This window comes from the organism of the source record quoted next, unplaced genomic scaffold (genome assembly GCF_019419815.1).
Source record: "Pyrus x bretschneideri cultivar Hongxiangsu unplaced genomic scaffold, Pyrus_bretschneideri_v1 Contig20, whole genome shotgun sequence".
Classification (NCBI taxonomy): domain Eukaryota; kingdom Viridiplantae; phylum Streptophyta; class Magnoliopsida; order Rosales; family Rosaceae; genus Pyrus; species Pyrus x bretschneideri.
The window spans coordinates 984,050-998,010 of NW_025999502.1; the positions used below are offsets into that span (position 1 = coordinate 984,050).

General features: G+C 35.7%; 1 protein-coding gene and 1 long non-coding RNA gene across 2 annotated transcripts; both read right to left on the reverse strand.

Annotated features, from left to right (window-relative positions):
* Positions 1-1,957: 1,957 nt before the first annotated feature.
* LOC125477035 lies at positions 1,958-4,699 on the reverse strand. Its single transcript, XR_007258275.1, has 4 exons — positions 3,834-4,699; positions 2,965-3,224; positions 2,605-2,652; positions 1,958-2,342 (listed from the first exon to the last, which is right to left on the reverse strand). It is a non-coding gene; the product is annotated as an uncharacterized LOC125477035 (long non-coding RNA).
* A 4-nt stretch (positions 4,700-4,703) lies between these two features.
* On the reverse strand, positions 4,704-9,879 carry LOC103948804. The gene is made up of 6 exons (XM_048583736.1): positions 9,768-9,879; positions 9,422-9,569; positions 9,262-9,350; positions 5,297-7,529; positions 4,806-5,209; positions 4,704-4,708 (listed from the first exon to the last, which is right to left on the reverse strand). Exons 4-6 carry the CDS (start codon positions 7,522-7,524, stop codon positions 4,704-4,706), a joined length of 2,637 nt encoding a protein of 878 aa, XP_048439693.1. The 5' UTR covers positions 7,525-7,529; positions 9,262-9,350; positions 9,422-9,569; positions 9,768-9,879.
* Positions 9,880-13,961: the final 4,082 nt, after the last annotated feature.

The following is a 13,961-nucleotide window of genomic DNA, read 5'->3' on the forward strand; positions in this document are numbered from 1 at the left end:
AGATGACATTAATCTACAGAAAAAGGTAAAATTTAAGTCATTTTTCGGTACAAGGGATGAAGAATCAAATTCAAGTCTTACTTTCGGTGTTCTAGTTATGTAGTTAAGAATTTTGATATCAAGCAAAGTAAGAAACCCATTAACCCATTTAAAAAGCAGAACTTAAATTACTGATATGGTTAAACTAATCAAACTATTATAAAAATTAAAACAGAACAAGAAATGGAAATTCCAAATTGCAGTGCCAAACATTTTGTAATCCATCATCCAACCAACTAACAGGGGAAATTGATAAAAACCCATTGGACTAAAAACATTAGAATACTGCATATTCATTTCAACAATGCTCAAATGCCGTTTATCATGTCAGGTGTCCCATGTCTTTTGAAATTTAACCCAAAAGCACTTTCTAATTAGTAGTCATTGGTCAGCACAGCAGTTTCTAGTCGACGGAAAATCAAGTCAGCACATTTGAAAAATAAAAAAAGCTCATTTCAATACATATTGGTTTATAGATTTGGAGCAAAAGCAGCAGTTTAAAGGACACATCAATTGGTTTGTCACCAAAAAACCAATTTGACAAAAACCCAACATGCAATTTGAGCCTAAACCCTAAATAACAAAAACCCATCGAAAATCAAAAACCCTCACCTTGATTTTGGGACTTAATTTGCGTCAGCTTCGAGTTTTGGCGTCGCTGCCTTGCGAACGAGAGGGAGAAAGATGAGTCTTAAAAAATCAAATTCGGATTCAATATATGGGAAAGAGGGAAAGAGGGAAAGAGGGAAAGAAAAAGGGGAAAAGGGAAGAAGGAAAGAGGTTTATACGGGAGGGAAAGAGGGAAAGAAAGAGGGAAAAAGGGAAGAGGGAAAGAGGTTTATACGGGAGGGAAAGAGGGAAATAAAGAGGGAAAGAGGGAAAACCTAGTTACAAGGAAACAGGGAAATTATGTGGGGTTTTACAGGAAGGAGGGAAACAGGCCAGGAAACTGGGGTTTTTATGGGAAACAGGGAAACTGATTTTTTACGGGAAGGAGGGAAATAGGGAAATTAAGTGGTCTATTAATTATATGGGAAAGAGGGAAAGAGGGAAAGAGGGAAGAGGTACACATTTAGGAAAATTTAAAAAATGCGCCTATTTTTCACCATTGGACCGCCAAAATTATCAAAGCTTGCGCGACGTAGGTATACAATTTGACGTCGCGCAAAGTGCTTTTGCGCAACGGTCATGTTAAGGCGTCGCGCAAGGTAATTTTTTTTTCCAATTATTATAAAAATTACTGAAAATATGACTTTACTTTTTTCAAATTCAAAATTTTTTTACATAAACCCCACAATAATACATTTTTCTAATAAAAACCCACAATAAATTTTTTTTACATATATATTTTTCAATTTCGTAAGTGTTATAATTTGAATTAGAATTTAGGGTCAATCAGCATTTTTTTTGGCGCATTATGAGTTATGTGGGATCGTTTAAGTTTGTGCATGTTGTTTAATTAGTTTAATTTGTTTCGAGTTTTGAATTTGCATCGATTTTATCTAGGCATCAGTTGCTTTGATTGAATATTTACTTTAAATGGTTCAAATTGTTTTACCCAGCTTGAATTGTGGATTTGTTGCTTCAAAAGCACTCGATTTGCTTTTCTCTTGGGGGATCCAAGAGAGAAGTTGTGTGATGCAGTGCAAGATCTCAAGCTTGATTCGCTTGTCGTTGGGAGCAGGGGCTTAGGCCCTAACAAAAGGTGATCATTATTCAACTAATATTTCCTCATAAAAACACAAAAGAAACGAGAGAAAATAAGAGTTTTTGTGTTTGATTAAATATTTTTCCTGCAAAATGGTTGATTAATATGTGCGATGAATTTTCAGGGTGCCCTTCATACCCAATGACATAGATTGCATTTAGTTTTATGTCAAGAGCCTAAACGTTGACAGAACGGAGGCAAAGCGTTTCACTGGTCAGAAATGAAGTGCATAACTTGTTATATTACGGAACATCAACATAAACTATGTTGGTAGCATAGGTCATAATACAAAATGACCAGACCAATACGAGGAGAGCAACTTCATAACAAAGGAAAGACGAGAAAACGGACTACACTTGCACCCTCAGACATATGGATAGTATCTAATCAGTAATTGTCTTTTCCTAATACCAAAACAAAACAGGTTTTCGACGTCCTCGGAAGGAAAAGTAAGTAGGAACAAGTATAATGAAATCCATATTAAAAATGATCCATTTTCTCATGCCAGAAGCAGACCTGAACTTTTAAGCGATTTAAGGACATCGGATTTCTTAAAAGTGTATCCAATGAAATTGGTATCTTTTGATGTTACCATCTGCAACGCCAAACAAGCAAATCATATAAGCTTTCGTACTGATGCAACACAGATTAGCAAAGAGTACTAAACCAATTCCCTTCACATAATGCTTTTACACGTGCTGGCAGGGGGACCAGGGGACGCAATTGGACATGCGACAAAAATGCTTTATTTAAAGGAAAACAAAATTGAAAGAGCATAAAAGAGATTTTAGCAACTTGGTTTCCAAAACAAAGCTTTACTCACAACTAGAAAATATAGGAGAAAATATGAAGTTTACCTTCCGCCAAGGTCCCACTGTTGGCATTGTTGATGGCTGTCCCTTTACCTATAATAGGGAAAAAGGGAGGGAAAAAAGTTAACCATAGGGTGGCAACTACTATCAATATTTCACTTTGATTGAACAAAAATATGCTTAAAAATGGAAGCCTGGACACAAAAGATAGTGCCAGGCCTATTAAGGAAATACAAATCTGCAAAGAAAGGCATTATCTTCATCCTAAAAAAATTTAAAATTTTGTCCCACTAAAGGATAACAGATTACACCAGCAAAAAAACATGAAAATAAAAAGCATGAAAAGTTGAAAACCCATATTCTGAATTGAAAAGCAATTTGTTTCCCAGGATAAGGTGGTCTTACCTTATGAGCCTTTTTGAGTGCATTTCCATCCATGATAAGAACACCTTGCCAAGCACCCTTCCCTGTTGCAACCATTGCTACCGTAGCGTAGGGGTTGCTAGTCCCATGGCAAAAAGGCAAGCAACCACTAATACTGCGATACTGAATTGTAATGCCAGCTGAAATTTATCCATACCTTTTCGTATCAAGTTTTCCAGAAAAAGACCAAATTCTCCAGGGTTGAACCATCCAAGCCATGTCAAAAATGCAACAATGACAACCTGATGTAAGAAGAAAAAAAAAAAATCAATCATGCAATTGAAAATTTGTCATAATACGTGGTGTACTTTGCCTCTAGCTACCAATTAGCCAATTTGTCAAGCAACAAAATTCAACTTTAAACAAAATATGATTTTTGAGGCAGAAAAAAAAAATACGCGAAAGTTATTGGATAAAAGGCTCAAAAGCGGAAAACTGGGCAAAAGGAAAGGAAAGAAGCCAAAGACATATAAGGGAAATGAAATGACGAGAAACCTTAAAAGACAATAAGAAGAAAAGCAACGCCTAGAATATAGGCTATTGATCTTCTACATTAATAGCGGCATTTTCATTAAGAAAAAGCATCTCCTGCTGACAGTCAGATACAACTTCGCCAAAACATCAGATGTCTTCCCTTTAGCTAGAACTTCTAATTAAGTACTTTCCCAAGAGTATATCAACATAGAACTAGTTTCAAAGAAATCTTGCCCTTCAAATTTATCCAAAGCATATACTTACACAAGTGGAATATATTCACAGTTTTTTTGAAATTTCAGCATCAAAATAATGCAATTATCAAATGCAACTAAGAGTAAAACAAAAAGAAAGCTAACATAAAACATACAACTTACATGATATCTTTATCTTTATAGAACGGAGACGATCAGATGATTTGTTGGGAATAATAGTGTGGTAGATGAGAAGCGATGTTAAACCTTTAGCCTCCTGCTTTTTCCTTTACAAGTTTAAATTAATCCTCATCCGAACTACAATAATAACTCTCGCTATCCTCACTACTATCATTTCCGGATTCCCATTCATCCTCATCTTCGTTTGCCTCTTCCGGTGCATTGTATTGAGGCAGATCACCAAGGTCAATTGATATTTCGAATTCGGGAACTCCATGTACGTCAAACGGTTCTTGGACAATATTAGTATCCCGGAGTGTTTCTTCACCAATTTCTATCGAAGATGATAACTGTTGGTCAGTGACGTTGTCGTCGTTGTCATCATGATCTAGTTCCGGAATATCATATAGCCTTCTTCGATCAATCTTCTGAATAACTTTCCAACCATTGCCGGCTTTAGGGTCGTCTAGATAGAATATTTGTTTCGCCATAGTTGCCAAAATGTAAGGGTCTTCATCGTACCAATGTCTCGTAGTGTTTACTGATAGTAAACCATGATCTCGCTTAACACTTGTTCGGTTATGTGGGTTTGTATCAAACCAAAGACACTTAAACAGTATCACTTGACACCTATTTTTGTAAAGCAATTGTACTACACTAGTTAGTTTTCCATAAAAATCAATGTCTTCACTGTCGCCCGCACTCGGGACATGGACACCACTATTTTGAGTAGACAACTTGTCATCACGTGTTGCCCCCAAGAACTTGATCCCGTTGACATGACAACCCGAGAACAATTCAACGTGAAGTGGTCCTCTCGCCAAGTTATATAATTCTTCATCGTAAGAGGGTGAATTCAATTCCTTCAATTTGTTAATCTAATATAACATATACAAAAAGTTAACTTGTTAGTGTAACCAAATTTAAAGACAGGCATGAACAATTTGGAAAATATGCTCAACTCAAACCACATACAACTTACATGTGTGTAAAACCACGAAGGAAATAAGTCACGGTGCTTCTTGGCATATAAATGTGAAGGATATTCCCGCTTCATCAACCGTTCATGCTCTTCAAGGTATGGCAAAGCCTCGTCACAATTGTTGAGTATGAACCAATGCGCTACCTCCATGTCATTTTTGGTAAATGATTCGCCTTTAACAGGATCGCCAAATGGTCGCGCAATTTGGGCAAAAACAGACAGTTTCTCTTTTCTGACACCACCGTCATTATTGCGTTGAGGACGATTGAAAGTTGTCTCAACATCTTGAAGATACATTGCACAAAAAGTAAGTGACTCATATGCGACCCATGCCTCCACCAGTGATCCTTCGGGCTTTGCCCTGTTTCGAACACACTTTTTCAACTCACCAAGATATCTGCACAAATAAAAGGTATGCTACAAATTATTCAAAGCATTCGTTGATCATGAATATATATATATATATATGAGCTTAATTAAGTACCTTTCAATTGGATACATCCATCGACAGTTCACTGGTCCGGCAAGCAATGCCTCATCTGGCAAGTGAATCATCACGTGAATCATACTTGTAAAGAAAGCTGGGGGAAATATCTGTTCGAATTTGCATAAGACATTCACAATGTCGTCCTGCAATTGTCTAACATCCGACTTCCGCAAACACCTTGCAGTCAACTGCGAAAAAAATCTCGACAACAACACGATTGGTTTCACCACATCAAGAGGCAATAAGTGTCGAATACCAACCGGAAGAAGGCGTTGGAGTATCACATGACAGTCATGACTCTTCATATTTGAAAATTTACAACCCCTCACGTTCACGCAACGCGAGATATTGGAAGCATACCCATCCGGAAACTTTACAGAAGAAATAAAGTTGAAAAACTCTTTCTTCCCATTCGGCTTAACTGTAAAAAAAGGATGGCATTTCTTCAATGTACCACCGACTCTCTGCATCCACAAGGATGACCTAATGCCCATTCGTTCCAAATCGAGGCGAGCTTCGAGTGTGTCTTTTGTTTTTCCTTCAATGTCTAGAATTGTCCCCACCAAAGTATCAAACACATTTTTCTCAATATGCATAACATCTAGGTTGTGTCTCAATTTTAACTTTGACCAGTACGGGAGCTCAAATAACATACTCTTGTGCGTCCAGTTCAAATGTGTACTTGGTCTGGGCTTATTGACCCCTTTGCCGAAATTAACAAATTCCAAACGATTTAACTGATCCAAAATCTCATCTCCAGACCATTCTCTTGGTCTTAACCGAGTCTCTTTTGTGCCGTGGAAGGCTTTATCATTCTGACGCCACTCGTTGTCCCAAGGGAGCCATCTACGATGACCAAGATAACAAACTTTTCTCGCATGCCAAGACGATGTTACATTCTCCTTGCATATTGGACATGCCAAATAACCCTTAGTCATCCACCCAGAAACCATTGCATACGCTGGAAAATCGTTTACTGTCCACATAACTGCCGCTCGCATGGTGAACATCTGCCTAGTATACTTATCGTATGTACGAACACCGTTTTCCCATAAATCTTTTAGCTCATCAACCAACGGCCGCAAATAAACATCAATGGACTTTCCTGGATCTTCGCTAATTAATAGAGTCAACATCATGTATTCTTTTTTCATGCACTTCCAAGGCGGTAGATTATAAGGAAACACGACGACCGGCCAAGTGCTGTGGATTTGGTTTAAAACCCCAAACGGATTAAATCCATCGGTGGCAAGTCCCAATCTGACGTTGCGCGGGTCAGCTGCAAAATCAGGGTACATCCGATCGAATTCTTTCCATGCCTCTCCATCTGCAGGATGCCTCATAACATCGTCATTTACCCGTCCTTCTTTATGCCATCTCATGTCAGTAGCCGTATGCATCGACATGTACAATCGTTGCAACCTAGGCTTCAATGGAAGATAACGCATTACTTTTTGTGGAATCTTGGTCTTTCTATTCTGTGATGTCATTTTAAACCTCGGCTCATTGCAGATAGGGCATTTATCCAACTGTTTGTTCTCCTTATAAAACAATATACAATTATTTACGCATGCGTGAATTTTTTCATACCCCATTCCGAGACCCTTCAACATTTTTTGGGCACTTTTATGATCTTCAGGTAAACAATTCTCCTTTGGCAGCATCCTCTTGATAACTCCCAAAAAGTAATCAAAACACTTGTTTGACAAACGAAACTTGATCTTGCCATGCATCAACTCCACAATTGCTGTGAGCACCGAAAAGTTCTCGCAACCTGGATATAATTCTTGCTTGGCATTTTTCAATAGTTTTTCATAGTTTTTAAATGCCTCACTGTCCATGGTTGGACGGTCTTCATCTCCCCCTTCCTGATTGGTGTTGCTCGAGGCATATGGATAAACATCATTTACAATATTCATAACTTGTTCACTAGGATCCACATTAGATTCAACAGTCTCCACTCGTGTCACATATGAAGACGAAGCTTGGTCTAATCGTTCTCCATGATGATACCAAGTAGTATAGGTCTCCATCATCCCATTTCTTACTAAATGAAATCGAACATTTTCGAATGTCTCCCACATTGAGTTGTTACACCTCCTACACGGACATCGGATATGAGTTGAACCTCGGCTGTGTCTAATTGCGAATTTAGTGAACTCTTCTATTCCATCCAAGTACTCAACATCACATCTATTATGATTATGTATCCACTGTCTGTCCATTTTGTCTGCAATCCCAATAAAAGTACAAGAGTTACAACAACTTCAACTGCTGTATTGTCACCTTATTCCTCCGGTAAGGGCCCTATCCCATTTAGGAATGCATACTTATGTGCCGTAATTTACGATTCCAATGGATTAAATTTCGACGTGGGCTAATTTCGGCAGCATCTCCTTACAGTTCTTCAAGTGCACGCCGTAGATACATAATATCCACCGTGTACTCGAAGAACAATAGGAAATGTTACCAAAATTTCCACTATCGAAACCTAATCCGTGAACCGCACACTACAACACATAACTATGCATTACCAAACTGTCCATAAAATGGGACAATTCAAGAATTAATTGGACCGCAGTCATGCTTTTGCATCCATACACGAAATCCAACTAATTATCAAATGGGAAACTAAGCTTTTCTTGACAAAAGTGTACGAAATTAAGTAGTATTAATTTCGTACAACACAAAACAATTTTGTAAGTGGCGTACAAAAATTTATGCATACAAATAAATTAAATCCCAATAATTACTAAAGCCAAATAAAATAGATAAAATTAATAAAGATCAATTACAAATTCAATCCCAAAAAACTCTAACATGACCAAAAAAGGGCATAGCACGCATGCAAAAGTACACAATAACAAGTATAAGGAATCTGAAGTTAGTTGCTCAAAAATTGGTGTTCATATGTGATCAGGGGAAATAATATAGCTATATAAAATAGGTTAAAATGAAAACCAAACTCTTGACCGAAATTTTAGATCTTTACAATCTTCCTTAAAATATTGCTTTTGCTTTTATTTTTTTATGGTAATTTAAAAAATTTCCTATCCATGAGGATTAAAAGCTCCTTTGCACCATTAATAGATTCCGTAAATCTTCATAGAGGGCATGATATGATATGCTATAAACTGTAAAGATGAAGGGATTGTTCATAAATTTCGAAAGAGTGTCCTGTTTGTCGACCATTCTTGTTTCATATATCGAACTAGACAGCTATTTTATAATGTCAGTTTTGATTTATCAGTAGTCCAGTGATCATTTCGTTTAATTCAGATTGTTTGTTCATGTAATGGTATTCGACAGGCAGATTTTCTTGTGGGACACTAATATCTGTCATATGTGTGATTTTCTTGTTGGTGAAGATGCGAACGCCTAAAGGACGAGAAACTTTGAAACCCTTAAATCCCGCATAGGCTATGACTGGGTAGATTTAGAGTGCTTAAGTAAGTCGTATAATGTTTATATCCATTATTTGTGCCTTTTGAGAATAAGCTTTTAGCTGTTTAGTGGTTGCTTAGTTTTATTTGTTTCTGTGCATTATGTGTTCTAGGGCCTTAAGTATGTCATGCTATTGTTTTTTGTTTAATTCAGTTACGCAAACTCAAAAGAGCCCATTATTTGCAATCACCTTAATTTACCAGACTTTTTCAAATGAATTTAATTTATGATGATTTGAAGTAAACGTCATTTTAATTTCCATTGTTGGTAGATTCGCACAAGACATGTATGCTTGTATTAGGCTATAAAATGAAAAGTTTTCCCTTCGTTCAATTTCACGTTTTTGCTCACGTTTTAATCTCTCTTCCTTGCGTTGCCTCTCACGCATCAACCTCTCTTTTCTTTTCATCTCTCACGTTTTTCCATTTCCTTGTTTTATAAACAGAAAAATCAAAATATCAGCATATTAATTGCTATATATGCTTCAGAAAAAATTGTTTAGGACTTAAAAATAGAACCTTTCTCCTCAGAATTTCTTGTTTCTCCAGCTCCTTGCGGATCTGCAACTCATGAGCTTCAACTTCTTTAGCGATTCTCGCTTCTTCACCTACAAGATGCAACTAGTTAAGTCCTTGGTTGACAAAATATACTATACTGAAGTTAACTGAACAAGTATACCTTGCGTTTCCTCTCAATTCTCAGGATAGAGTCATTAATTTGGCCTTCAGATAATACGTTAGAGTTTTCTAGTGCAGCTGCAACAACAGGGGGATCACTAAACTGAGTGTTTACCCTCACGTTAGAGAAGGAGTCCCTTTGTGCTACACTGCCATCATCAATAGGAGATCAAAATTTTCAATATATTGGGAATTTACCAAGCTGAGTATTTACCCTCAATCATATATGCATGATAAGAACAAAAAAGATCAAAATTTTCAATATATTTGGTAATATTAACAAAAATTTCAATACAATCATATATATAAAAAAAAATGGATGAATAACATAGATGTTTTTAAATCACCTGAGTGTGATCAGGTGGCTATGGAGGTCTTCAGGTGAGGAATGGAGGTCTGCAGGTGAGGAATGGAGGTCTGCAGGTGAGGAAGACAGCGGTAAAACATTTTCGTGTTGACTAGGGTTAGAACACTGGAAAGAAACACAAAAAGGGACATTTCGTGTTGACTTTGCGCGACGTAGTGAACCTGCGTCGCGCAAAGTTGGAAAAAAGCGGTATGGAGCCAAATCTTGAGCGACGCATACCTACGTCGCGCAAAACAGGTTTGCGTGACGCACTTAAACCTAGGTCGCGCAAAGTCACTTTTTTTTTTTTTTTTACCCGTTTTGCTTATAAGTACAAAATAAATAAATTAAAATATACTTAGTAAATACATATACCATTGAATTTGATAGGAAACACATTATCCGAAATTAGTTTCAATGATCCAACCGTCAAACATGTTTGTATATACTTGGAGATCCCATACGCCAAAAATCACAAAAAACAAACATGCAGAGATTAAGTAATGCGACAAACCTTTTCGACGGCTATAAACGAAAAATCACGATTTAACGGTTATATTAACTCCGATTTTGATGATTTTTGACAACTACACTCATTGAGCCTACATGAATACAACAAACTCGTTCGATTTTCAATTTAAAATATTTACAAAAGTGGATACCACAAAATATTATGTTATACTTAATGAAAATATAAATAAACTCCAAGTGTTAGTAAATCTAATGTTTTGATGGGATACGCACTGTACAAAATTAGTTTCAACGATCCAACCGTCAAACTTGTTTGTATATGCATTGAGATCGCATACGCCAAAAATCGCAAAAAAAAAACGTGTAGAGATCAAATAACGGGACAAACCTTTTCGACGGCTATAAACGAAAAATCATGATTTAACGGTTATATTAACTCCAATTTTGTTGATTTTTTACAGCTACACTCATTGACCCTATATGAATACAACAAACTGATTCAATCGTCCATTTAAAATATTTACACAAGTGGATGCCACAAAATATTATGTTATACTTAATGAAAGTTTAAATAAACTCCAAGTGTTAGTGAATCTAATGTTTTGACAGGATACGCATTGTACAAAACTACTTTCAACGATCCAACCGTCAAACTTGTTTGTATATGCTTTGAGATCGCATACGCCAAAAATTGTAAAAAACAAACGTGTAGAGATAAAACAACGGGACAAACCTTTTCGACGGCTATAAACGAAAAATTAAGATTTAACGATTATATTAACTCCGATTTTGATGATTTTTTACAGCTACACTATTTAACCCTATATGAATACAATGAACTAATTCGATTTTCAATTTAAAACATTTACACAAGTGGATACCACAAAAGAAAAAGGCAATGCAAGAACCCCAAAAGAAAAGAAAAAGACCAAAAAATAAAAAAATAGGGGACTTTGCGCGACATAGGTACAACTACGTCGCGCAAGCCTGTTTTGCGCGACGCAATAGTACCTACGTCGCGCAAAGTTCCTTTTTTTTTTTTTTTTTTTTTTTTTTACCCATTTTGCTTATAAGTACAAAATAAATATATTAAAATCTACTTAGTAAATACATATACCATTGAATTTGGTAGGAAACACATTATCCGAAATTAGTTTCAATGATCCAACCGTCAAACTTGTTTGTATATACTTGGAGATCCCATACGCCAAAAATCACAAAAACAAACATGCAGAGATTAAGTAATGCGACAAACCTTTTCGACGGCTATAAACGAAAAATCACGATTTAACGGTTATATTAACTCCGATTTTGATGATTTTTGACAACTACACTCATTGACCCTACATGAATACAACAAACTCGTTCGATTTTCAATTTAAAATATTTACAAAAGTGGACACCACAAAATATTATGTTATACTTAATGAAAATATAAATAAACTCCAAGTGTTAGTGAATCTAATGTTTTGATGGGATACGCACTGTACAAAATTAGTTTCAACGATCCAACCGTCAAACTTGTTTGTATATGCATTGAGATCGCATACGCCAAAAATCGCAAAAAAAAAACGTGTAGAGATCAAATAACGGGACAAACCTTTTCGACGGCTATAAACGAAAAATCATGATTTAACGGTTATATTAACTCCAATTTTGTTGATTTTTTACAGCTACACTCATTGACCCTATATGCATACAACAAACTGATTCCATCGTCCATTTAAAATATTTACACAAGTGGATGCCACAAAATATTATGTTATACTTAATGAAAGTTTAAATAAATTCCAAGTGTTAGTGAATCTAATGTTTTGACGGGATACGCATTGTACAAAACTAGTTTCAACGATCCAACCGTCAAACTTGTTTGTATATGCTTTGAGATCACATACGCCAAAAATTGTAAAAAACAAACGTGTAGAGATAAAACAACGGGACAAACCTTTTCGACGGCTATAAACGAAAAATTACGATTTAACGGTTATATTAACTCCGATTTTGATGATTTTTTACAGCTACACTGTTTAACCCTATATGAATACAATGAACTAATTCGATTTTCAATTTAAAACATTTACACAAGTGGATACCACAAAAGAAAAAGGCAATTCAAGAACCCCAAAAGAAAAGAAAAAGACCAAAAAATAAAAAAATAGGGGACTTTGCGCGACGTAGGTACAACTATGTCGCGCAAGCCTGTTTTGCGCGACGCAGTAGTACCTAGGTCGTGCAAAGTTCCTTTTTTTTTTTTTTTTTTTACCCGTTTTGCTTATAAGTACAAAATAAATATATTAAAATCTACTTAGTAAATACATATACCATTGAATTCGATAGGAAACACATTATCCGAAATTAGTTTCAATGATCCAACCGTCAAACTTGTTTGTATATACTTGGAGATCCCATACGCCAAAAATCACAAAAAACAAACATGCAGAGATTAAGTAATGCGACAAACCTTTTCGACGGCTATAAACGAAAAATCACGATTTAACGGTTATATTAACTCCGATTTTGATGATTTTTGACAACTACACTCATTGACCCGACATGAATACAACAAACTCGTTCGATTTTCAATTTAAAATATTTACAAAAGTGGATACCACAAAAAATTATGTTATACTTAACGAAAATATAAATAAACTCCAAGTGTTAGTGAATCTAATGTTTTGATGGGATACGCACTGTACAAAATTAGTTTCAACGATCCAACCGTCAAACTTGTTTGTATATGCATCGAGATCGCATACGCCAAAAATCGCAGAAACAAAACGTGTAGAGATCAAATAACGGGACAAACCTTTTCGACGGCTATAAACGAAAAATCATGATTTAACGGTTATATTAACTCCAATTTTGTTGATTTTTTACAGCTACACTCATTGACCCTATATGAATACAACAAACTGATTCAATCGTCCATTTAAAATATTTACACAAGTGGATGCCACAAAATATTATGTTATACTTAATGAAAGTTTAAATAAATTCTAAGTGTTAGTGAATCTAATGTTTTGACGGGATACGCATTGTACAAAACTAGTTTCAACGATCCAACCGTCAAACTTGTTTGTATATGCTTTGAGATCGCATACGCCAAAAATTGTAAAAAACAAACGTGTAGAGATAAAACAACGGGACAAACCTTTTCGACGGCTATAAACGAAAAATTACGATTTAACGGTTATATTAACTCCGATTTTGATGATTTTTTACCACTACACTGTTTAACCCTATATGAATACAATGAACTAATTCGATTTTCAATTTAAAACATTTACACAAGTGGATACCACAAAAGAAAAAGGCAATGCAAGAACCCCAAAATAAAAGAAAAAGACCAAAAAATAAAAAAATAGGGGACTTTGCGCGACGTAGGTACAACTACGTCGCGCAAGCCTGTTTTGCGCGACGCAGTTGTACCTAGGTCGCGCAAAGTCCCTTTTTTTTTTTTTTTTTTTTACCCGTTTTGCTTATAAGTACAAAATAAATATATTAAAATCTACTTAGTAAATACATATACCATTGAATTTGATAGGAAACACATTATCCGAAATTAGTTTCAATGATCCAACCGTCAAACTTGTTTGTATATACTTGGAGATCACATACGCCAAAAATCACAAAAAACAAACATGCAGAGATTAAGAAATGGGACAAACCTTTTCGACGGCTATAAACGAAAAATCACGATTTAACGGTTATATTAACTCCGATT